The sequence below is a fragment of the Pagrus major genome, chromosome 23 (genome assembly GCF_040436345.1).
Source record: "Pagrus major chromosome 23, Pma_NU_1.0".
Taxonomy (NCBI): Eukaryota; Metazoa; Chordata; class Actinopteri; order Spariformes; family Sparidae; genus Pagrus; species Pagrus major.
The window spans coordinates 3,588,981-3,615,404 of NC_133237.1; the positions used below are offsets into that span (position 1 = coordinate 3,588,981).

Consider the following 26,424-nt stretch of genomic DNA (forward strand, 5'->3'; position numbering starts at 1 on the left):
CCTTAGTTTTTCCAGGAAAAAGACTTTGCAGTCTGAGTAAGACAATCAAGTCTGTTTCCTTTAAATTGTTCTCATTTTATCCCTTTCTGATTGATTAGCAACTGAAAAGACAATGGGTAATGTTCCAGAGGGACATCCAAACAAATTTAAAGGTTGTTTTACCTTGAAGTATGGCCCAGCGGTTGTCTCTTCAGTTGCTAATCAATCGGGAAGCAGTCAGACTCCCTACTTTTTATATACGACTTCCAAACTGGAACACAACAGTACCACATTTAAGCTTCCCACCTTGGCCTGATGTGACAGGGAAAATGGTCGTCGTGTGAATATGGTCGATAGGTAATGCAGCATGAGTGATCATGATGCAAATTCAAAAACAGTTTATGCTTTAATAGTTGATGATCTTAGGTACGTTATTCATACGTTATTTTTGTGTAATTAAGACAAACAGAAAATGAAACAAATTCCAGCTACTTCCTGTGTAGGCCCCACTCAAAACTTACCTGATTATCAAAACAACATTGTAAATTGTGCGTGCTGACACATAAGCACACACTTCATGTGACAGAGCTTTGATGAATTGTGATCCACGTGGTTATACTAACATGTTTTTCACATGGCAGCATTTAGTAACTATTCTTGATTGTTGCTAACCCTGTCAGCAGAGCCAGCCAGCTGCACACATCACAGCATCTAAAAAAAAATATCCAACACCATTGTGTAATTGGCAGGACGTTAATTTATCTGGGCAGGCTTCCCAAATCTTTAACATTGTGTGAATGGGAAACATTGGCTCTGCTAGTAGCATGTTTGTTTGTACTTGTTGGTCAGTACTGTACATTCCAGGCTACTTTTAATCAGCAGGATGTTGTGAAGTTCTGACAGAGGGCCAGAAGTCTGCATGGCTTCACTGCAGCCACACAGTAGCAGATCTTTCCTGTCTGTGTTATAACTCTATTCAGCTCCCCTCACCCCACAGACATCCCCAAACAAGCTTATGAGAATTTGCTTTTACTTTACTACACTCAATATTTAGTTGGGAGTATGCACCATGTCAGGACTGCATCAACTGAAAATTTTAAAGGTATTAAAACCACATTTAGGGACCCTCTTAAACAGGGGTTTAGCCTTCGGGTGCATCTTATCAAATTACCACAAACACACAGCACAGAGTGAACCCCTTAATGACTTTTGGTCTCCCTGAGAGTTGGAGGGTGTGTGGCAGTCGCCCACTGCCCACTAGTCATTCTTGTAACTTGTGTCTTTTGTCCCTTTCTTTTCGAGAATTATTATTTTACATAATAAAAACATTATTTTTCAAAGAATGTACAAGTGATTTTTGTCCTTTTTTAGCTTTGTAGAAATGGTCATGCTGATAATTTACTTTATGTTTTGTGACAGTACTTTTTTAAATGCTTTGCATACATGCTGTATACCAATCCAGCAGGTATAACCTCAGCAAATGGTTGACTAATTTATTACTTTACAACACGACCAGGCTCTTGGACACAAAGTACATTGTGGATACATTTTTGTACCGTGGCTCAATCTGTTGTCCTCATGCCTTACGAGCAGTTCTTTAGGATAAAAATCTAAATTTGAAGCCGTTAAATTTTATGATCAGTCTGTTTTTATAACCTAATAAATCATCAGGTACCTGCAATCAGCTTTCATCCTTTCATTTATCTTTTTTGATCCCTGTTGTAAATCCGTCAAACAATAGAATTACAATTGAGCTGTACTGTTTTTCTCTGCAATAAAAGTTCATGTCATGCGAGCAGGTCTATAAACGCTGCATGTGGCAATCAGTGTATTTACATGCACTTTAGTAACTGGTTACAGCCGGCTATCTCCAGTGATCTGATTTCTTGTAAATGAGAACCTTGATTTCTGTAAATGTGGTAGATGATTAGAGAAACCTTATTCCTTGCTCAAGAATGTACACAGGTTTTTGATCAGCTTTGTCCATGTACACATTGGCATGAAGACTGTAGGCAAGGGAAAATAACAACGGAGCAGCCTGATGACTGGAACTGAGCATCTAGGCTCTAAGGAAGATTTTTTTTGTCGAGTTGTTAAATTCAGATTGCTGTAAGGAAAAGCTCCACTCTGTCCGTCCTCTCACTGCACCTTCTGTCTTCTCCAAACAAAGGAGGAAAGTCCAGAAGCAGCATCGTTTATCACTGACACAGTTAAAATAAGAACGGAGAAATCTGTCTATTGACATGCATGAATATGTGTATTGACAGTAACCAAGTAATTACAGTGTATGTAAATGCATTCTGTTTAACCATGTTGCTTTGACTACCATGGTTTTTAAAGCATTGAAATGATTTGTCTTGCTATTCAACATTTATTTAAAATGGAAATAGACAACCGTTCAACTTTCCTCCCTCCAGATGGTTCCCGGTGGCATCACTGTTTGCTCCGCTGTCACAAAGACAGCGTTGGCAACATGGCTACAGCTTGAAGGCTGGCTACTGTCTAAAGCAAAGAACAGCTGTAAGAATCCCTAGAAACCTAGAAACCCTGATCTCAGTGCTCTGAAAAAGCAAAGTAAAACACCTGGCTGTATTAATAACTAGGCAGGTTCTGTTACTTACTGATCTCGTAGAAGGAATGCTTTTTGAATGCACTTTCTCCTACAATGTAAAACATTCAACCAGGAACATTTATTTTAATAAATTCAATTCGGTAATCTCAGAGTTCAAAGAGCTGAACGACATATCACAATTAAAAATAGAGGGAGATAGGGCATGGCTTGCTGCCCAATATGTGTCAACATGCCACAACCTGGGGGACAGTGAGTGACCCCCCCACACACACACACACACACACACACTGTATATACTGTATATATAATTAATGTAAATCAATCTTGTTGGTGTTGTTATTTGTTATGTTATGTCCGAGTGTTTGGACAGATGCTTTGGCAACATTGTTGTTAAACTTTCATGCCAATAAAGCCCCTTTGAATTGAATTGAAAAAAAAAAATTGAATTGAATGCTGGTTTTGAGCCGTCACATGTCCTGGTGGTAAGAGGAAACGAATATCAACAGGGGAACAGACTTTGACACAACGCCGAAGCGCTCTCCATCCAGTGAATGTCCATCCGTTCACTCTTGTTTTACCTCAGTTTCTCTCCCTCTTCACCTTCTTTGCCTCTTCCATCAGCAGGTTCTTTTTCTTTTGCAAGTTTCCACAGTTATTCCAGTTGTTCCAACATTACCTAGGGATAGTGACCAGGGAAAACAATGCCTCTTCCCCACTAAATGCTAAATATCAGCATGTTAGCATACAATGTTAGTCAATATATTTGTTTATTACAAAGTACAGATGACAGCGATAGGAACATCATTTGTTTTGAAGGTATTTGGTCATAAAACCAAAATGATGAACCAATCAACCCAGCAACATTGCGACTCATGGAGCTAAAAATATGACCCCAATTGTAAATCGAGTTCGGGGCAAATTGAGTTTGATGTCTAAAGTCACTAAAGTATTACCTTCTGTAGCTTACTGCTTAACCCACCAAGAACGGATGCAATGTCTGCGTGTCTCTCCCTTAGAGCATGATGCACGTGAGCATGTTTTGGATGATGAGTTCACTTTCAAGACGTGACTAAAGAAATGTATTGTAATTCCTTAATGAACATTAGAGCAAAGGCAATGCCAAAGTCCTAAGATCTTAAATGTTTTTTCTTTCAAGGCTCTATCTGCTCCAGAGGCTGAGAAATAAAAAGTTTCTGTGAGCATTGACAATTCTGTCAAGTTTTTCAGAAAACCGAAAAGGTTTTAGGAGGTGTTTTGGAACAGTGCTTTAGGTTTTAGGGTTTTTAGGTCTTTAATGGGTTTAACATTAAGAAAATAAGAGACAACTTATACACAATACTCACTTGAAGCAACTTCATCCATGCCTACTCTTTTATTAGTGCTCTTATCAAAGGCAACACCTCTCAGGTTGTAAAAGCAGACTTTGTAGTCAGTGGACTCACCCCTTTAGACAGCCTACTTAAACAGCTACAATGTCTTATTTTCAACAGTAACTGTTGTACATCTGCGGAGAAATGGTCTCTCAAACTATTCGCACGATCCTCAGATGCCTCCTGGTTCTTGCAGTTGTTGCCTCGTTGATAGGTAACTTCGTCCTGATATGGCTCAACACCAGACGCACTCCACAGTGCCCTGCTCAACAGGTAAAGCCACTCCAACCTGTGGTGCACGATGAGCGCAGCAATGTCTTTGCTGACCTCTCGGTGGAAGAGTTTCTACAGGTGCGTGACTACATGTCTAATATACCAGGGATGAGCATCTCGCCTGACCCGTCTTCACCTCCTTCAGCTGACTACCTGTATCTGATCGACCTCTCGCTGCCGAAAAAACAGGACGTTTTGCACCATCTGGATGCCAACGGACCAAAACCAGCAAGAGAGGCGACTGCGGTGGTTTTTCATGCCAGTGAGAACAACATAAAGGAGTATGTTGTAGGCCCACTCCCCAACCCAACCTACCACCGGGATGTCACCTTTGAGAGATATAAAAGGGAGATCCCTTTGACTGCGCGTCCGGTATATTTTGGGGAGCACATTCTTATAACAAAGTTTTTGCAAGATGTACTAAAACCAGTCAGTACATTGCTGTATGACAGTTTTGGTATAGATGCATCCGCATACCCTGCTTACTATGACAGCATGCCCAGAGGAGTCATGTCAGGAGACAGGCAGACCTGGATTTCACTATGTAGAAATGAGGAGGGCTTCTTCATCCACCCAGTAGGCTTTGAAATGTTGATCAACCACCAAAGCACCAATTTTCTGTCCTGGCATGTGATCAGGGTGCTTTATAATGGCCAATACTTTGACAGTCTAACAGAACTGAAGATGCAATACGAAGCAGGAACCGTGAACAAAGTCGTCTACAAACCCGTGCCAAATTACGCATCACTCAAACCCAAGCAGAAACCCACGGGCATTGGACCCCAGCAGTTTTATGTACAAGGCAAGCGATTCAGTGTGAAGAACAATCATGTTGTATACCTTGACTGGAGCTTTGCCTTCGGTCTGAGCCCGCTTAGAGGCATGAGAGTTTTCGATGTACGTTTTAGAGGGGAGAGGATCGTCTATGAGCTAAGTGTTCAAGAGGCCATGTCGGTCTACGGCTCCATCACTCCGAATCTCATGCTCACCAAGTTCCTTGATGGCAGCTTAGGCATTGGTCGGTGTGCCTATGAGTTGGTCAGGGGTGTAGACTGCCCTTATTCCGCCACCTACATAGACACTTTCCATTTCCTGGACACTGGTGTTCCACGGCAACTCAGAAACTCAATCTGCATCTTTGAGCATGACATGGGCCGTCCTCTTCGGAGGCACTTCTCAGAGATCGTCTTCAACAGTTATGGAGGGCTGGCAAACAGCGCCCTAGTGTTCAGGACGATCACAGCTATAGGAAACTATGACTACATGTGGGATTTCATTTTCTACCAGAGCGGCTCGGTGGAGGCCAAGGTGCACGCCACCGGCTACATCGCCTCTTCCTTTGCATTGAAGGGGAATTTCACATTCGGTCACCAAGTAGCAGAGAATGTCATTGGAAATATCCACACCCATTTCATCAACTTCAAAGTGGATCTCGATGTTTTAGGTATGTGAAGGAGGAATCTTGAAGACCTTGAGCATGTCAGAATGTCACTGAAAACAATATAATGATTTTAAATACACAGGCACTATAACTGTGCATAATTGCAGAAATTGAAATAAGCGTTAGCTGAATATGTCTCTTCTTCAGGAGTGAAGAATGTATTCCAGACAAAAGACATGGAGTTTGTGAATGTCTCGCTGCCCTGGATGCCTGAACGCCATGCCATGATCCCTACGGTGGTGGAGAAACAGCTTCAAACAGAGCAGGTGAGGTGTTACTTCAGTATGTAACGTTGTAGAGTGGCCAGGAAAGGTGCAGTCCACCAGCTCCAGTCTAGCTGCAGATATTACTACATTTTTTTTTTTTTTTTTTTTTACATTAGCTGTTACATTAAATTTATTTGGCAGACACTTGTATTCAAAGCCGCTTACAACAGGTGCATTCAACCATACGACCAAACAGTTGCAAGAATCGTGCAAGTGCATCGACTTTATCATGCTGAACTGCTTCAGGTGCTACACTGAGAGCTTATAGCGTCTGTTCAGAAATCATTGTTGGAATAGATTCAGAAAAATCATTCAATCATTCAATCAAAGAGTCTAATGCATTCTCATTCTTGGTAACTAACACATAGCAGGTCAAAGATAGCAATCATGATATATTTAGGGAACTGAATTGTTACACTTGTCCATATCAATGTGTTTATATTTGACTGAAGCAATTAGCAAGCCTGTGACAGGGGAAGTTTGTCAAAACTTTCCCCACAACAAACCACCTATATTGTAGTGTTTAATGTTAAATAAATAGTTAATTATAAAATAAATAGTCAGCTAATAAAATGTCTAAAATATGTTAACAAGTTGTGAAATAAACAGCGCCAGGATCAGCTGATCATGTTTCTGTTATAACAGTCATGTGACAGGTCAGAATATGTCAGTATGTGTGTTCTTATGAGTTTATGAAAGTATGATATCATAGCATATGATCATTATGTGATTAGATGATTAGGTTTTGTGCTTATGATATTTAGTTTTGTTGCCATAAATACAGCTGGAAAATGTCCTCTCAACCAACTGTAACTCGTAATTGTCCTCATCCCAACATGAAACATAATTTATCATGTAATGTGAACTCGATGTGTCACATATGGTAAAAATTTCAATATGGTACGTATGACACGTACAAATTTTTACACATCCGTAGGTGGCAGAAACGTTTTGTTCTGGTGACTGGGCTGCCACGGGCCAGTGTTGTCCTTGGGGACTTGTGCAGCATTTTCTAGCTGCATTCAGCTGCATGGTCAATCACGAAATATGCCATGAGTTTCAAAGAAGTACTGTATGCTCATTTATAGTTATATGTTTTTTAGCTGTCTTTTTTAGCTACCATTTTTCATGGACATATTTAGGCTGCTAGCTAACCACAGGAATATGGCATCCCCATTCATAATCCCGCCTACAAAGCTCTATTTGGTCAACCGATTGATGAATCACTGAGATAGGTGGAGATGTGAACAGCGACTTAGAAATCTAGAAGCAGGCTACTGGCTGTGAAAATGTGGAAGAAATTTGAAAAAAATCTTTACTTATCGCCTCAACCCGTACATGCACATGGTATAGGAAATTGTCTAACATGCTTTTTATGTTTGACTACTCAGGAGGCTGCTCTGCGACATGACACCAAGACTCCTCGCTACCTCCACATTGCTAGTGACCAGAAAAACCGCTGGGGTCACCAGCGCTCCTACAGGCTGCATGTGTCCAGCTCCAATGGGGACCACCTCCCAGAGAGCCAGGCTGAGGAGAGGGCCATGTCCTGGGCCAGGTGAGAGGCCAGGCTCCCTGTGAGGGGATAGAAGACTTGAGGCCACAGCAGCCTGAAAATACATCTCAGACAGGAGGTGATTCATCATCACCTTGTGCACTCCGCTCTGCGCTGTGGCTTCGCTGTCTAAAGTAGAGTTATCATGGTATCAGATTTTCACTGTTTGATTGTTGTGGCCTAAAGACTTCACAAAAACTAATTACTCAGTCAAATTCATCTTTAACGTCGGTTATTGTGTGTTTTGCTTCCTTCGGCAAATGATTTACACTCAAAATATGCGTAGGGAGGTGGAGAGATATTCTGTAACCACAACTGTACAAAAGCATACAAAAAGAACAATTACACTTGATACGTTTCTCAGTTTAATAGCGGGTGGCAACTAGCATTAATGCGCATTACTGCCACCTACTATGGCAGAGTGACAATGGAAAGAAACATAGAATGATTTCAGTAACAATTCATTTTACAGGTCCAGAAATGTTATGGTAAGTAGTCGGTAATTACCAAGTTACATATTTGAAATGGTTAATAAAATTCTTCAATTTACTGACCTGCAGAAGTTGGACAGTGGCCTGCTGAAGGGCAGTTGGACAAAAACTACTTTTGAAATTAAAATGGCATAATCAGCAGAAGTTTCCTGGCAATGTATTTAAGAAATGATCAGCTATTTATTAACTGCTAGTTGGAAATAGCAGAATATTATTAGTAAATCATGTGGATGCATTTTCAGTACACTTTGAGGTGATTATTGCTGTAACTGGGGGGTAATTTCACGGGAAATTTCAAATATGTTGCTTGGCTACAATGAAATTTGGGGCTCTGTAAAATGTGCCAGTATTACCAGGATTTCCACGGCAATGTATGATTTACAGGATACTATCAGTCTGTATTATAAACACAACTTCAAAATTACATTTTTAAATATCATGGCTATTGTCAATATCAATAGATTATGACACCCCTTGCCTGAACAGTGTCTCCTCATCATCATCTAATCATTTTCTCTTCCTAGATATAAGGTTGCCATCACCAAGCATAAGGACTTAGAGCAGAGCTGCGGCAGTCTGTACAATCAGCACGACATCTGGACTCCAGCTGTGGACTTCAGCAAGTACATTGAAGACAACGAAAGCATTACCAATGAGGTGTGTGTGGAGGGTTTTATTTTGAAATTTCCCTAAAAAAACAAAATTAAATAAAACTTTATCCACTTTTTCTCATTCCTCCTTATTTCTTTGTTTTCCCAGGACCTGGTTGCCTGGGTGACCACCGGCTTCCTCCACATCCCCCATGCCGAGGACATCCCCAACACAGTAACCGTGGGCAACGGAGGCGGGGTCCTGCTGCGGCCACACAACTACTTCGATGAGGACCCATCCATCCACTCTGCTGACGCCGTGTACATTGAACCGGGCGCCGAGGACAGCTGTGACAACAACAGGATGGCCTGCCTTGCTCAGGAGCCGTGCAGCCCCATCCTCGAACCCTTCACCTACCGCGGCTTCGATTAAGACCTTCAGGGAATCAGGACAGGGAGGACTTAAAATGTGATACCTCCTTTTTTCCTCTGTTACTTTGATATTAATTTTGTTTTTAAAGTCATATTTATATGTGATGAATTTTTATGTATGGCCCAAGGTTGACATTGTCAGTTTGTCCACACATTGGTCCAGACGACTGACAGATATAAATGGACAACGTGACAACACAGCTTCTCTCCCTTTCTCTCACTCCCTCCTCCCCTGGTGCTTGATTGATTGATTGATATAACAAGCTATTTTGAAGTAGCAGGGGAAATTTCCCATTGGTCCTTGAATGTGGACGCTGATAAGCCTCCCATTGACCAGCCATTGTGTTCAGTTTCCTTCCTCACCCATGCTGTTTCAAGGGAGGCAAAAAGACAAGCTGTCGAGCTACATGGTCGTAGATAATCAACGAAAAACTGGTGTTCTTAATTTCTTACTTACAGATCCTACTACCCACAGGAACCCTTACCCTCCAGACAATATTGAACCAGAGTGGTGGATAAGACCTACTTATGGATGATTCTGATTGCTTACAAGATAGTTACTGTGTGATCACTACATTTTAATTATTATGTTTTAAGAAAAACTGTTAAAAATGAATGAAGTTAGACAAAAGCACAACACAACTGTTTATCTTTTTTTTCACTTTCTGATGCATCAGAGAAAACCCCCTCATGCACATGCACATGCACATGCCAATGTGTCCATGTGATCATTATAAGATCTCTTCCTGACAGTTATCAATCAACAGGTGGATGTTATAGTAGTTTGGCTTTTGAATTCTTGCCAAAACTCCCTTTCCTACTGTCATAAAATCCCAGAGTTGATCCGTAAATTCAAACTTCAGAGAAACCCATATCAATTTCAAGACTAAATGAACAATTCTTGGTTTATTCCACCCACTTTCAGTTCATTCCAAGTACTAAAGTTGCTGTTGTTGTAGTTAAAATGAAATATCATGTAGTTTTGTGTTAAACTGCTCAGTGACATCGTCTTGCTCAACATCAACATGGCTGCCGCCTTGGCACAGAAAAGGTATTAACAAATGTGAAAATCACAATAAATCTGCTCATATTGACAACTGCAGTCATGTGAAAGGAGAGTTGGTCAGTTCTGTGAGCTGCTAATATACAGGAGCAGCTCTGCAATGTTTAAGTTACGGGTTTTGGTGAGCGTTCAACGAGATGACATCATTAACATCACTGTTGGCTGCGTAGTCTTTATGATGATGAAATGTCAAAGTCTGATATTTCATTAGTCTGATGACAACCTGACACTTTATTGATTGAAAATTATCCTTGAAATTGACAAACATCATATGTGTGATTCATTGCACCATTCACTACCGCACTGCTGTCAGTTTTTCTGAAATAAGGTCCTACGGGGTAAACCGTAGGACCTTAGCGTGACTTCAGCTCTGTATGGATACAGATAATGGTGTCCACACTCACCCCCAGTAAACGAGAAACCTTAAAAAGAAGCGTCATCGACAGGACCTGCACTGATTACATTAAAATGTGGGCAAAAAAACAATTACATTTAATTTTCTTTGAGAGTGTATTTGTGAGCAATGATATTTTGAAGCATCTTCCAGGACTTCTTCTGAAAGCAAGTCTTGGTGGACTTCGAGGTATGCTTGGAATCAGGTTTCCAGTGCCAGAGGAAGCGAAGCAGCCCCAGAGCATCACTGAGCCACCGCCATGCTTCACTGTAGGCAGGGTGTTCTTTTCAGCGTACGCTTCATTCTTCCTCCTCCAGACATACCGCTGATCCATAGGCCCGAAAAGTTCCAGTTTTGTTTCATCGCTCCACAGAACAGAATCCCCAAACCTCTTTTGCTTATTTATATAGTTTTGAGCAAATTGGAGCCGACTTTTCTTGTGCTTTTGGGTCAGTAGTGGTGTACGTCTTGGAGTTCGGGCGTGGAGCCCTTCAGCGTTTAGTATGCGCCTTACTGTGGAAACTGAAACCTCAGTGCCTGCTGCCACCAAGTCTTGCTGCAGGTCTTTTGCAGTCAGTCGAGGGTTTTTGACCACCTGCCTCCTCAGGACTCTGGTGGCAGCCGTTGATAGCTTCCTCTTTCTGCCACGTCCAGGTAGTGTAGCCACTGTTCCTTTAACTTTAAACTTGCGAACTATGCTTCCAACTGTATCTCTAGGAACATTTGGTGCCTTTGCTATCTTTTTGTATCCTTTTCCTTGTTTGTGCAAGGCAATGATCTCTTCTCTGAATGTTTTGGACAATTCTCTTGACTTAGTCATATTCTAACATGCAATGAAACGTCACCGTCAACAGTCCAGGTATTTGAGGTGTTCTGCCTCAAGCACGCCTGATGCAACTAATGAAGCCCTTGATTGGTTGCATCAGGTGTGCTTGAGACCACATCTGATTTGCAAATGTGTCTCTTATGAGGAATTCTATTCAGGGGGTTGAATATTTTTGAGACTGCAGTAGTCATTGAAAGTAGGATTTAGTGTTGAATTTGGATAAAATCCTTGTAATATTAGTTTATTTAACTATTTAAACTGTTCTTGTGTAATTTGTTTATTGTAAACACCTGAAAAAATTTAAGTTTTGCCAATAAACCTAAAATGCAGTGGGGGTTGAATAATTTTGATTGCAACTGTATATACACACATGCATACATTCAAGGAATTAGACTCCAGCTTTTAAATTTTTACATACATAGAAAACACTTTTAGGTGGCATCTATTTGTCATTGCTGCCTGTGTTTTGCTCTCTTTGTATTCAGCCCACTCACTCTCAGACTCGCTGCTGCCCATTGTATCTGATGGGAAAGTATTGAGGAAAGGAAGTGTTAACTGTGTGCTGTTTGTTTTCATGCTAAATGCCACTAACAGTTTGAAAAATGATTGGACCCATGCACGTACACAAGTAGGCACACACACACACACACAGACACACACACACACACACACACACACACACACACACAGGTTGTATAAAGAAACCAAAGTGCTTCCAGGAATTCCTGCCTCGTCACAGTGTGATCCTTAGATAAACTCTAAAGTGTTTATGTCAAATAAGCACACTGTAACCTTACGGGACCTTTATTGGAGGAGGGAGTGAAAATCACAGTGAGTTATGATTTGAAACATAATTCTAGTCTGCTACTGTTTTATTTTGTTTGTTCTGGCAAGTTACGTCCGTTTATCTTTGTCTGTGTGGGGAGGCTACTGGAAAACCTGACAACTGCACCGGCTAATATTCATAATTAAAATGTTTATTTATTTCTGGTATATTATTCAAATGAAGATACGTGAAGGTATGTCAATATTATATTACTTATCACTGTACATCTAACTATAAAGGAAGGAAGGAAGCATATTTGGAGACCATTCATCTGATCTACTTCACACTTGGCAGGTTTGTTGCTGAGGTACCAGGGAGGTACAGTGTCAAATCTGGTGCTTTTTGTACACGTGAGATTTTCGAATGAACAGCGAACACTTGAGGTCATGGGGAAGCTGATGGAGAATAGCGTGGTGCAACAACTTGCTGCAGTAACATGCTGTGATGAGTAAAAAAACAAAAGCAGAAGCTTTAATGAGTCTGGATGAGTAGGGAGACGTGGTCAACATGTGTTTTCTCTTCTCTGGCCAGAACTGGAGGTGACATTTTACCTCTGCCAACAGAAGAGGTGTGAATCTTTGTCAATCTCATGATTTGATTCGATTATGTGTCTTGGGTGTCCAATTCGATTCAAAACGATTCTCGGTTCAAAATTGATAGAAAATTGAATAGAAAAGGGGCACTATTTTCAGTCTTTTGCTCCAGTTTACTGTGTGCTAAACCATTATTGGGGTCCTTAATCTGTTGAAATACAATGAGAGACAAGTGATTAAGATAAATGGTCTGCAGCCTTTTTATTTAAAAGTCACAAGCATCAATTAATGAATAAATTAATTTGAAAGCATGCAAACATGTATGTGGATGACAAAATAAGTGGCTGTGCTCTGATGAGTTATTAACGGTTTAATCCAGCAGTGAGAGCAGCCTCTCTGCTGCACCAAAACCTCTTATATGAATCGATTTTTTTTACCCACCCCTTCCAGCTAACGTTAACCTCCAGGGCCACAAATATTTACCGTCAACTGCTCCAGGGTCCCTCGGTCATTTGGTTGTTGTCGGGGTCTGTGAGCAGTTCAGGAGGCTTAAGACTGGACCTGTAAACCCCTCACAATATCATATAATCTGTGCCAAGCATATTTTCGACGGGAACTGCACTAAAGCTGGAGTCTGAGCAGCAGTTGGGAAACAACAGGGGAGACTGGTACAATACTGCCCGACTGAACCAATGACGGTTTTTTCCTCTTCACCGTCACTTTTCTGTCGCTCACACACTCTTGCTTGACCACTCACTCCTTACGCCCCGAAACTCTCTCTTTTGTTCCACCACACAGCACGTGTGGTTGATTATTACAAGAAAACAAGCTTTACTTGAGAAAAAGCTGCAGGCAGTGTGACAGAGGACTGCTGAAAAACAAGAAAATAAATCCTACTTCAGTGCAGAACACGAGACGAATCTGGCTGTTCCATCTGACCCCAATCAGTGGGATGCAGTGTTTTTACTCCAATTTTTAGTATTGGATCATGTGCTAGGTGCCTTAACAGAAGGGTGATGAAAAAACAGGACTGTACAGAAAGTTTGTTTTAGTGCCATCGACAACTTTTGACAATAGAAACGCAAAAATAACCATTCCAAAGTGTGACAAAACGAACTGAACTAAACTGGACTGCTCGGTGGAAACAGGGCTCTATTTTACTGTTAGTGTGTTTACAGATCTTTGAAAATACTACTGCATATGTGAAAAAAAAGGAGTATAAAGCCATTTGTGGCTCCAGAGGAAGCTGCATGGGTCTGATAAATCGCCTCCAGTGGTGTCACTCAGTTGCTAAGTTGCATTGTAGGTAATGTAGGCCAGGTTTTGAAAAGGAAGAATGTGCGAAAATAAAAAAAGTGATATCTCCGGTTCTGCTGTATTGACGTTGATCATTTCCTTTAAAACTGTCCATAATGAATCCAACTCCGACTACTTTTTTCACATAAGCAGCAGAACTCCCCAAGACCTGTTAACACATTAAAATGTGTAAAAATTGGAGTTACGCTTTAAGCTGGATTTTTATGCAGGAGTTTCACTGTTTCACTGTTTCACATCGTTATATGGGTGGTGTTATGAAGTAAAGGATTTACTGTACCTTTTCCACAGCTTTGATATTTAAGGGCCGTGGAATCAAGGTGGGTTTCATCTGTGAGAATCTACAGCAGTCCGTCTCAGCACGGCCTTACTTGGTCTTTGTTGTGTTCTTCATGGGAGCTCTGCTCTCCTTTGTTTTCATATCCTGTCATGGCCTTTCTCCAACAAGTGTAACCACAGAGGAAAATGAAAGCTTTGACACTCACACACACACACACACACGCACACACACACACACACACACACACACACACACACACACACACACACACGAAGAATCGCTGAACTTTACCTGCACTCAAATCTAACCCTAACCTTTGAGTCAATTGATAGAGGGGCGTGTGGGGTGAGTGGCTATATGATACACCTAATTTGTGTGTGTGTGTGTGTGTGTGTGTGTGTGTGTGTGTATTCTCAGCATCTCTAATTCCTATTTTTTATGTGCTACCATGCTTTCACTAGCCTTAAATGTCCCCAAATCAATGACACTAATATTTGAAATCAAAATGTATTATTATAAATAATATTGTTATTGTGTGTGTGTTTGTTTGCAAAAACTAAAAGTAGCAGACATCCAGACCTTTTTATAACAAATAATCTCTTCTTTTATTGTGAAAGGACACAATAACAACATTTAAAAACAAGATTTGTTCTGTACAGCTGGACTGTGGTGGTCAATGTTCTCCCAAGGACGTTATTTAGGACCGTCCACGCCTCACTGTGTCCCCGAGGGTGCCAAAAGTGACATTACTGTACCTTTAACGTCAAATTAAGTCGTTGTGCCGGGTGGTCACCCGCCTCCTGATTAAAGATACAATATGTAACATTTCTGAATCAAAAGTTGAGTAGACCCTTCTTAGATATTTTGTTGAAGTGCGAACTTATATTATCCTAAATGTTTCCAACAATGTTCAAACCAGAAAGTGTTTTGTTTTGACTGAGAGACCCCTAGTGGCAGAAATGACATACTGGGCATTTAAGGAACAGTGTGGCGTAGAACATGGTATTGGTTTGTTGCATTTTATTACAATACAGTTTGGTCTGTTTTTTTTGCGTCTCTGCTCAGAATAGACTCCTTAAAATTTTAGTCCGGACCTGGATAAAGGGACGAAGCCATTGGGATGAAACATTGTGAGATATGGTGTTTTCTTTCCCAATGTTTGTTAATTTCTCAGAGAATAGCGCATGTAATCAGGTGTATTAAGGTGGCTGCTATCTATGAGTGATTATGTTATCGTTATCTCATGCAAGCATAAACAAAGCTTACAAGCATACTGAGGACGTAATTGAGGACGTGTTCATGATTATTCACTTTGAAAGAGCAGCGGCCAATAGGGAAACTCCAACCCTCAACCGACCAATGGTTACTCCGTCATCACTTTATCGTTACTTTTCCTTGTACAGGGCTGGCCCTGCTTTGCTGTGGCCCAGCCAAACACATACAAACTGAATAAGACGTCAGTCAGATGTTCAGTAGTCCCAGCTTCCAGCCGACACAGTTATCCTGCTGTAGACTAAATTCATATTTGTCAGTGCACAACACATTTACACACGGCTGACTGTACAGTGTCAGTTTACAACGTTAACATCACAGTTTATATCACAGTGGCTCATCAGTAAGAAAACACAGAGAGTGAAAACAAAGGATTGTGTCTTTCCCAATGCTGTCTGGATACTTTTTGAGTTGATGGCAAAAAGTGATTGCTGGCTTTGAGGCAAAAATGATTGCAAACATTACTAAAATGGTGACATGATGATAACCTCCTCACTTGCGAAATCTTAAACCCACAGATCACATTTCTGAGAGAGGCCATCATTTGGTTTTGAAAAAGATGAGGGATGAATCCCAGGCAAGAATTTTTACGGATAAAATATCAGTTGTAGTCTTGAGAGTGAGTCAGCTAATACATTTCCTGCTGGTTAAGTTGAACTACAGGTGGCATTCCTGTCTAAAGCTTTCACGCTCTGAAAAATCATCAGTTATGTAAATTATGTACTTATAGTTGATGAACTTAAACAAACTGCTGCTATTTAATGGAGACAGCTGTGAATTTCACTCTGACTCTTTAAATTCCTCTTTTCCTGGTCAGTAAAAGATTTCCCACCAGTGTCAGGATGTTGTTATCCTCACCAAGCATAAAGACTGGAAACAGCTAGCTTTACTCTGTCCAGAGAGAAAAATAACACCTGCCAGCACGTCCAAAGCTCACACTGATTAACATGTTGTTTCTTGGTTGTTTAACAGGTATATACATGTGAAAATGTCCATTTGAGGACAGCTACACGCTGAAACAATTCCTTCACAAACAAGTTTATTCATCCACCTGGTACCTCTGTGAAGCATCTTCAGCTATAGCATGCATTGCCAGATATGATGTTGGTTTTGGTCTCAGTACAGGCATAATGATACCAAACCTGGCAACTTTACTGTGAAAACAAGCTCTGGAAAGCTGCACGCAGTCACTGCACCTTGCTGTTGTTCACTAATAAATGGTTCCAGCATGTAACTCTCCCTAAAACCACAAACTGATATTTATATATTTATATGTCTGTAGGTGTTCTGACTAAACAAATGAGAGAACAGTGTGTTTAATAGTTAGCTTCAGTGGTGTTGGTAGACTGTATTTTTTTATTCTTTGGAGGGAGCCAGGCTAGCTGTTTCCCCTGCTTCTGAAAACCTAGGCTAACCATGTCCTGACTCCAGGACAATCTTCTGATCTGAAGGGAATCAAAATATTTTCCTACGTGCTGAAAAGTTCTTCGACTCAATTTAATGTCTGGTTCATGTAGAACAAAGAATTTGCCATCCAAAATTGCATCATTAAACATTCTTATGTTGACACAAGCTTCTTGATAGATAACTTGGCATATAACCTCAAGCGCATCTCTGTGCTTATACTTAGCAGTGCTCAACAAATCTGACTCAGTCCTCAAACTTCATAGCTCCTTCAAAGCCATTGTAAGTGAAGGGTTCGAGGACGGGGCTGCAGACATCCTGAGCAAGGCAGGCCATCCTGTTGCTGTCACAGCTGTCCTCGGCGCCTGGTTTAATGTACACCCCGTCAGCAGAGTGGATGGACGGGTCTTCATTAAAGTAGTTGTGTGGCCGCAGCAGGACTCCACCCCCGTTGCCCACGGTTACTGTGTTTGGGATGTCCTCGGCATGGGGGATGTGGAGGAAGCCGGTGGTCACCCAGGCAACCAGGTCCTGCAAGCACGTTATCATACACATCATGCACAGTACCTCAGCTAAGTTATGTCATTTCAAACTGATATGAGCGATTGTATCATCGGTCGTTTTACATGCAGATTGTATCTCAACACACCTCGTCTTCAATGCTCTCGTTGTCTTCAATGTACTTGCTGAAGTCGACAGCTGGAGTCCAGATGTTGTTCTGACTGTACAGACTGCTGCTCGTCTGCTCTAAGTCCTTATGCTTGGTGATGGCAACCTTATACCTGGAGACAGAGAGAAGAAGCTTAGATAGAGATAGCATTGGATCAGCAGCCGGGCCATGATTGAAGCGTGTGGCTCTTTGGGGATTGTAACCCCAAAGATGTCACACCCTAATTTCAACATATATTACTGTTGTCACCAGTTCTTAGGATGACATATAGCAATGTGACATCTTTGTGTAAAGGTAGGTGAAATCTCATGTCATGTTTTTATAATATGTGGTCCATGACAGCATATAAGTAGAAAATGACAGTGGTCCAATACTTAATCATGATCAAATTTAGGACACACATTCTGCCATCAGGCAGCGTACAGTATGTGTCTTCCTGCCTCCAAAGGACTTTGAGACAAAATGTTCACACCAAAACACAAACACAGTCTGGCTCCAGGACTTCCATGTCCACAGGAGGTCTCGTCCTTTCATTGTTACCTTCAAATCATGCAGCTTAACAAGTACTGACTGACTAGAATTATTTATAAAAAAAATTAGCCTAAGTTTAAATTGAGCATCCAGAAGTTCATATCCATAGATGCTCTATAGAGCACAGCACATTTTTTCAAACACAGCTTTTAATCATTAAGAAAAGTGAGCTAGCTAGGTTTCTTTTGCAGGGATTTGCTGCATCCAGAGCTTTGTGCCACCCAGGACAATTGAGATTGGTTTAAGAATAACAATCAAGCTAGAGTGTTTTTCCTCCTTTATTAGAATGAGAACTGGTGCAGCCAGACCTCTCCCCAGTGCTCAAACACATAGCGTTGTGAGATGAATTCTCACCTGGCCCACGACATGGCCTTCTCCTCAGCCTGGCTCTCTGGTAGGTGATCCCCAGTGAAGCTGAACACCTGCAGCCTGTAGGAGCGCTGGTGACCCCATTTATTGACCTGTTTGCTGGCGATGTGGAGGTAGCGAGGGCTCTTAGTGTCGTAACGCAGTGCAGCTTCCTGCAGAAGCACAGAAGTACATCACAAGTTGCCAGCAATAAGTGATAAATGACAGCCTCTTGAACTGCCTGATATCCTGCAATATCACAACAACAAAAGTACAACTAAGAACACAACAAGTCATCCCTTTATGCAATAAAAATAACTTAAATTTAATGTTCGTCACTTTCTGTTAACAAAGAATCAAACATCTTTGAGGAAGTGACGGCAGGCTGAGCCCTAACAGGGGACCAGAGGGTTGAAGTAAACAAACTTGTGCTGTCTGCGGACAGTGTGACACCAGCATCTAAACTGGATGAGGGCAGTTGCAGGTATGTTCATATGCTGTTGTTTGCTCCAGCTCATTAGAAATCTGGCCTGTGAGCTGACTTTCACAGTGAGCATCTCCCCGGTAGATGTTTGTCTGGTCACTCGTTCAATAAGCAAAGACAAAAGGTGTCCTTGTTCGCAAGTAGCATAGGAAAGAGACATTTGCAGGAGAGCTCAATGTGGTTTAGTAGGATATTAACTGATATTTTGTCTTCCTAGGGGCAGGGACATCACTATTATCACTATTTAAAGTTGTTATGGTGGGCATGTTAGAAAACTGTTGCCTATTTACGCATCCAGCAGACACAGAGCAACACTATAATTCATTTAGAGTTGTGTTTGTGTCTACCTGATCAATAAAAGTCCAACATTCTGTTGTGGAAAACCTATTGTAACCAGGTTTTGATGAATTATATATCCTGTGTGAAAAAAATCATGTTAAATGTATGTAAAGGGACAGTACTATTAATTATATGTACTTGTGTGAGAAATCGCCAACATTTGTTTTCTTTTTTTAAAAAAAAAAAAAAATACCCTTTGGGAAATGTGCAGACATGACACCATCAGGAAAGCCCCTAAAATCCCATGATAGAAAATACACCAATAGAAAAACCTCTCAACAGGAGTGTTTTAAGAAAACAGGAGGAGACTCCTCGAGATCTGCAAGAGTATAAATCCAAGAGCCCTGAGAGCTCCAGTTCAGTCTGGTCCCGCGATCAACTCGAGTTTATTAAAGGAATAGTTCACTCTAGAATGAAATTCAGTCATTATCGACTCACCCTCATGCTGATGAGAAGTCCGGTGTAGTTTTTTATTCCTCAAAGTGCAGCTGGAGACCCGCGGGGGTACCCGCAGGATGTAAATACTGGTGTGTATCTATCGCGAATTCTCGTTGATCTTGTCTGGTGCGGCCTCCGTAGTGCAATCGGCTGTGAGGGAGACTCGCGTGCACGCGGGAGCGTGCCTCCAGGCAGATATAGTATAGTGACTGTTTAGGCTACAAAAATATACCAAATGACGTTGTTTTGAGTAAACTCTGGATGTCGCCACTTCAGGACACTCGGATTGCAGTGGACGAGCAGTATGGAGGAATATTACAAAGTTTTTGTGTAGTTTCATGGACCTTTTCGTCTCGGGTACCATTTACGCCCGCTATATGGATTTTTGCTGCAGGAGGGTACCCCTGCGGGTCTCCAGCTGCACTTTTAGGAATAAGAAACTACACTGGATTTCTCATCAGCATGAGGGTGAGTCGATAATGACTGAATTTTGTTCTAGAGTGAACTATTCCTTTAAGGCTGCTGTCTGACAGAACACAGTAAACTCTTTTGCAGCAGACTGCACAACTCCAGTGGATTTCTCATCCGCGTGAATGGAATTGCTGGCAGCGCGGGCCAGGAGTGTGTCCGTCTGATGGTGTTCAGTCTGGCAACTAAACAGATCCTTCACTCATCATTCATTCATTCATTCAACCTTTACTTAAATCTGGAAAAATCATTGAGGGCAAGCCCTCATTTTCAATAATGTCAAGAGCACAAATAAAAAACAGAATAGGTGCAAAAATGAATCTGAGGGCGAAGTGATAAACCGAGTCTAGTGGAGTAAGAGTGGAGACAGAGGCATGTCTATAGAGAACATCACCATAATCCAGGACAGGTAAAAAGACAGCTTCAATGATCCATTTCCTACAGAACATGGGGAAAGTAGTTCTGTTTCTGTATAAATAACCAATTTTTTGTCTTAGCTTGCTAACAAGTGTATAAGGGTTAACCCTAACCCTAACACTAACCCTCATTAAATAAAAGACAAATGTCCCACGCTTCAACCCACAAAATAACATTACAAGACCAAACAAAATGTGGTAACAGGTCGTGTCTTCAGCATCTTATATGAGGAAAGAAACACTGCATCCATACATGAAAAAGTGTCTGTCATGCTGTCTGTCCTACCGACTCTTCAACACATTTCTGCCTGAAAAACAGCGTCCTGCAGTTGATCACAGTGATTATGTAACGCGATTCAGAGCGAAAAACTTGAACTCACATGTCTTTGTCTCCTACGACTACTGTGTTGTTGTAGTTACTGTCTCTGGAAACTTGTAGTGAAAAATCACCGTGACGATCAGCCCTCCCGACCGAGACTTTAGTGAACTTTCCCCCAGAAAACAGCATCCCTCTTCGCGAGTGAGAGCCAGACAGGGTCCACTATTTACTGATGGTGATAATGTAATTATGTAATTTAGAGCGAAATACGTAACTTTCCCAGGATGTTTGGTGGGTCAGGATCTCAATCACAACACATTATAACTGCATCCATATGATCAGGAAACATAAAAAAACACTGTGTCCCAGTGTGAAAAGGGGCTTGTGTCTGCCTGCTATCTGGTACTGAGCAGGTAGTGTACAGAGAGTTTTTAGAGCTTTTTCACTGAGAATAGTTGCCTGCCACTGCTTGAAACCAGGAGAATGAGACACCATGTTAGGAGATATGGCGGAGGGAGGCTGGGAAGCACAAAGTGGACGAGACACACTGTGTGTGAAATCTGCCACAACAATTACAAACCACGTTTCACCCTGAGCTAAGTTCTGCAAGCATTAAGAATACAGCGAGCCCAGCTAATCAGATATGTATTGAGGAAGTGTTGGTAACTTTGATGTCTAATTATGAGAGAAGTGGGTGCGGCAGTCATGTTTTTGATGGTTGCATCATTCAGGAAGTCCTCTGTCTTAAAGCTGCTGTGTGAAAACAATATTTTTGTAATTAGAAGATACTTGTAATGCACTAATGTGATTGGTGGTGTCACAGTTGGGACACCTCTGCCACCAAGCCTTCTTCATCTTTTGGATCCACATTGCCAAATGCTCCACACGCTTCTGCTCTCAGCCTACATTCCTGCTCCAACCCCCCCAGCTGAGCCACCTGTCCAAGCCAGAGCTACTGTTCTTACCATCTACCTGTGCAAGTCAAATAGATCTCCTAAAACTGCTCCAGTCTGGTTGCCTGCTTCTTGGTCCTGAAAATATCTACACCAACCGTAACAACTGGCACAAATTGGTACAATAATATCCAATCATGCTGTCCAGTCTTTACAAAAATAATACTGTGAGACATTCTGATGCCTTTGCAGTGAACACTTCATGCTGTCTCCACACTGACAAAAGCCTGCGTGTACTTCATCACGTTTGGTGGACACTCTTACTCATTCCTGTCACAGCTCTTTAAATGTTATTAAATTAAACTTAAATGCAAGTGAATATTTTTAAAAATGGGCAAAGAAGATGAAGGCAGACCTGTTCTGTTTTAAGCTCCTTCTGCACCAGCTGAGGGACCATAGCGTAGTGATCAGGCATCCACGGCAGCGACACATTAACATATTCCATGTCTTTGGTCTGGAAAACATTCTTCACCCCTGCAGAGGAAAGAAATCATTCTTAATTTTGTTGTAGTTTTGGTCCCCTGCAGATTCATTTTAGGTGCTTGTCTTTTTTTTATTCTTTTTTTAAAATGTATTCTTAAATGCATTTACAGCTGCAATAAACTATATTTTTGTGTGTACAATAAACCAAATGACCAATGACCAGGTTAATTTCAGTTCTATGGGTTAGTGTGTTTTAGAAACATTCATAAGACTGTAAAACTTCCAAGATGGTGTAATGATAGCCAAATGTTTGTAAGTGTCGATGTGCCTATTTCAGTCAGTGTGTTTTAGGTAACACTTAACCACAAGGGTACAAGTTATATACGTGAACAATGCTAACCTGATTTAATGCATTAATAAATGCAGGATGTGTCATGAATTCCTGTTGCTCATCATTAACAAATGATCAAATCACTATGGATTTACACAAGAAAATTCACAGCACATAATAGATGTGAAGTGAATAGATGTTAATTCACAGTTACATAACACATTAATTGATATGTGACCGAATTAGCTGGTTTAAAGTTACATCAAACTCTGAAAGTGGAACAGTGTCTGTTCTCGTAGAGATGTGAAGCTGCTTGTCAGATGCAAAACCATACATAATAAAACATTTAAAAATTACATAATATACATAAATGCACTTACATAAATACATTTTTATGTAATTGAACTCAATCTAGCTTAATGTATGTCAAATAATATATGAAGTGACTGTAAACTGAAGGAGCTCTGTGTAGTTTTGGAGAAGAAATCTAAACTCAGAATTCTTCCATAAGGTCCCAGAACACTGGCAGGGTCCGCCACATATAAACAAAGTAAAGCAGTATAAACTGTGTTGTCCTTTTAAGCTCAGTTTGTTTATTTAGTTTGTTTATGCAGAAAAAAATCAGCCAATGAACATCTTTCTCTTCTTATTAACATTTCTGCCCCAAAACTACAGAGTGCCCCTTTAATGTCCTTAACTGATGATCTATTAAGAGATCTGAAGTCATAGTGACTTGATCATTATTCATAGTGAGCAACATGACGTCATTACATACCCTGCATTAATTCATGTATTACATTATAATGAGCCATGCATTAATCATTACTGAAGTATATGATGTGTACTCTTATTATAAAGTCTTCCTGTTTTGGTTCAGAACTATAAAGGGGGTAGTATTATACTCACCCAACACATCCAGGTCCACCTTGAAGTTGATGAAGTGGGTGTGGATGTTCCCCAGCACCTTCTCCGCCACCTGGTGTCCGTGCTTCATACTGCCGTCCACCAGGTAAGAGGAGGAGATGTAGCCGGTGGCGTGCACCTTGGCCTCCACTGATCCGCTCTGGTAGAAGATGAAGTCCCACATGTAGTCGTAGTTACCGATAGCTGTGATCGTCCTGAACACCAGGGCGCTGTTCACCATCCCCCCGTAACTGTTGTGGAAAAAGTCCGAGAAGTGCCTCCGCAGGGGCTGACCCATGTTGTGCTCAAAGATACAGATGGAGTTCCTGAATCTGACCGGGGCTGGGACATCGATGTAGCGATATGTGTCCACGTAGGTGGCTTCATAGGGGCAGTCCACGCCACGGACCAGCTCGTGCGCAAAGCGCCCAATCCCGATGCTCGAGTCCAGAAACTTGGTCATCATCATCCCCGGAGTCACCGACCCGTACACCGACATGGCCTCCTGCACGCTCAGCTCGTAGACTATCCTCTCATCCTTGAAGCGCACATCAAAAACCCTCATGCCCGTGAGAGAGCTGAGCCCGAAGGCGAAGCTCCAGTCCAGGTACAGGACGTGGTTGTTCTTGACGCTGAAGCGCTTCCCCTCCGCGTAAAACAGCTGCGGGCCGATCTGCAGCGGCTTGTGCTCGGGTTTCAGAGAAGCATAGTCAGGCAGCTCCTTGTAAACTATTTTTTTAATAGAGCCAGAGTCATATTTCTCTCTGAGTTCTGCTACGGTCTCGAAGTATTGGCCGTTATAGAGCAGCCGCTCCACTCTCCAGTCGGACGCGTTGACGCTCTCGTGGTTAACCAGCACCTCAAAGCCCACTGGGTGGATGTACATACCGCTCACATCCCTAAAGAAAGACACCCAGGTCTTCCTGTCCCCGGATCGGACTCCGCGGGGCATCTGCTCGAACGCGTTCAGCATCTTGGACCCACTCACGTCGAAGCTCTCTTTCATGAGCTTCGTCAGTTTGGAGAAGACCTCATCATCAAAAAGCTTGAAAAGCAAAACGTACTCCCCGATGGTGACCGTGCGCGCATTGATAGGCAGTTCCATATTGTACCTCTCCTTGGTGACATCTTTTCTGTATGTCGGGTTGGGAAGAGGCCCCACTACGTACTCCTTAATGTGGCCTCGTGCGCCGTAGAAGACCACCACCGTCGCCTCTCTCACCGGCTTGGCAGTTTTCCCGTCCAAGTAAGCCAGGACATCCGCTTTCTTGGGCAGTGACAGGTCTATTAAAAACAAGAAATTATCCGATGGCTTAGTGAGCCGGTTGGTGGATACGTCCAAGTCCTTCTGCTTGACCATGTACTGCTGGACCTGCAAGTACTCCTCCTGGGTGAGGTCAGCGAACACGAGGCTGCGATCGTCGTGTTTGCCCCTCAGCGGGTGGACGCGCTGAGCTGAACATTTGGTCGCCCTGCTGGAGTGGATACCGATCAGGACGATGTTGAGAATGATGGAGACGAGGACGAAGAGGATGAGCGCCCATTTCACTAGAGAGTTCATCCTCCGCTCTACCATTACGCACGGACGTGGAGAAAGGGAGGAGAGGACTGAGCTCCGGACAGGAGCGAGCGGTCAGACGGCTTTGGAGGGGAGAGGCGCGCCCCTCGACCCCGCCGTCTCCCACCCCCCTCCGCATGGATCCCACAGCCCCCTGCCCCTCCCTCCCTCCTGGATGAACTGTCGTGGTACTCGGGTTTCATCCAGCCTCTTTTTCAGCTACACAGGCCAACATAACTTTACGCACGCGATTTTAAACATAATCATCGCAAAGACAAAACGAGGTTGTTCGAGCAGCCTTTCGCCTTAAATCAAACAAAATCAACAAAATATCTGTGTGGTGTCTAAAGTTGAAATAGACCTACATCCTGTACGATAGACACGATGTCACGAACAGAGGAACTTGGCGCATTTTTACGCACATATTTCCCTGTGGACCACTGCTTTCTTTCTTCTGTCATATTTCAACTTTACTCTTTATTCGCTATAATGGCTCACACGCGGAGTAAATAGATTTATTTCTAAACATATACAGAAGGGAAGAGGAAAAGAAAGAACAACAGGTGACTGGAACACAATCTGAATAGGAAACAAACAGGAATATACTTTGTGTGTCCTGTTTCTTGTGCTATGTTTATAATGAGTATATCAGTCCGACTGTAAAAATACATTCATGTAAGAAGCTCCACTTCCACAGTTTTATACATTATACATTTATATGGAGAGAGTCATGGCCAGAATATCATATCTTACCACAAAGCCTTTTCCATACTGCGGGTATGAACTCCTGATGGATACTTCCAAATCCTTCTTCTTTTATTTCATTTATTGCCTGAAAAATCTGAGATATTTTGCTTAAAAGATAACAGAATCAACCTATAAAAACCCAACATGTTCATGTACCTCCTCCTCCTGTCACTAACCCTTTAAATTTACAGCAATATTACCAACAACATGAGCTCTGGGTCCTTGGCATTTTTTGCAGTCTTTGCTGTACACTAAAAACTACAACTTGTATTCTTTGGTATTAAAAACAATTACAAGTTTTGAGGCCTACAAAACCTACAATATCAGCATCGTGAAAAATTTAAATTCTGCCAACAAATCCAGCTAGTGTCTCGCTTCAACAAACAGGAGTCTTTTGAATTCTTCATCTGGGACTCGTTACAAAACAAAAAAGGTTTGTTGACTTGTGTTTTCAGTTGGTGAATACAGTTTTCATCTTTACTTCATGTTTGCTCTTTTACACTGTAAAATCTACAATCTGTAAGATTATATTAAATAAACATTTATTAATTATTAGCTTCGTGTGATTCCATACGTTTATTCTTGAAAAATGACTCTAAGAACTTTTAGGTCCAA

The 26,424-nt window shown here is 41.7% G+C and overlaps 2 protein-coding genes across 2 annotated transcripts; one reads left to right on the forward strand and one right to left on the reverse strand.

Annotated features, from left to right (window-relative positions):
- The first annotated feature begins 4,065 nt into the window (after positions 1 to 4,065).
- Positions 4,066 to 8,970, forward strand: LOC141020036 (amine oxidase [copper-containing] 3-like). The gene is made up of 5 exons (XM_073495074.1): positions 4,066 to 5,638; positions 5,783 to 5,901; positions 7,293 to 7,459; positions 8,472 to 8,604; positions 8,707 to 8,970. Exons 1-5 carry the CDS (start codon positions 4,066 to 4,068, stop codon positions 8,968 to 8,970), a joined length of 2,256 nt encoding a protein of 751 aa, XP_073351175.1.
- A 5,815-nt stretch (positions 8,971 to 14,785) lies between these two features.
- LOC141018979 (primary amine oxidase, liver isozyme-like) lies at positions 14,786 to 25,149 on the reverse strand. The gene is made up of 5 exons (XM_073493735.1): positions 23,508 to 25,149; positions 22,203 to 22,321; positions 18,437 to 18,603; positions 17,531 to 17,663; positions 14,786 to 17,412 (listed from the first exon to the last, which is right to left on the reverse strand). Exons 1-5 carry the CDS (start codon positions 25,078 to 25,080, stop codon positions 17,128 to 17,130), a joined length of 2,277 nt encoding a protein of 758 aa, XP_073349836.1. The 5' UTR covers positions 25,081 to 25,149; the 3' UTR covers positions 14,786 to 17,127.
- Positions 25,150 to 26,424: the final 1,275 nt, after the last annotated feature.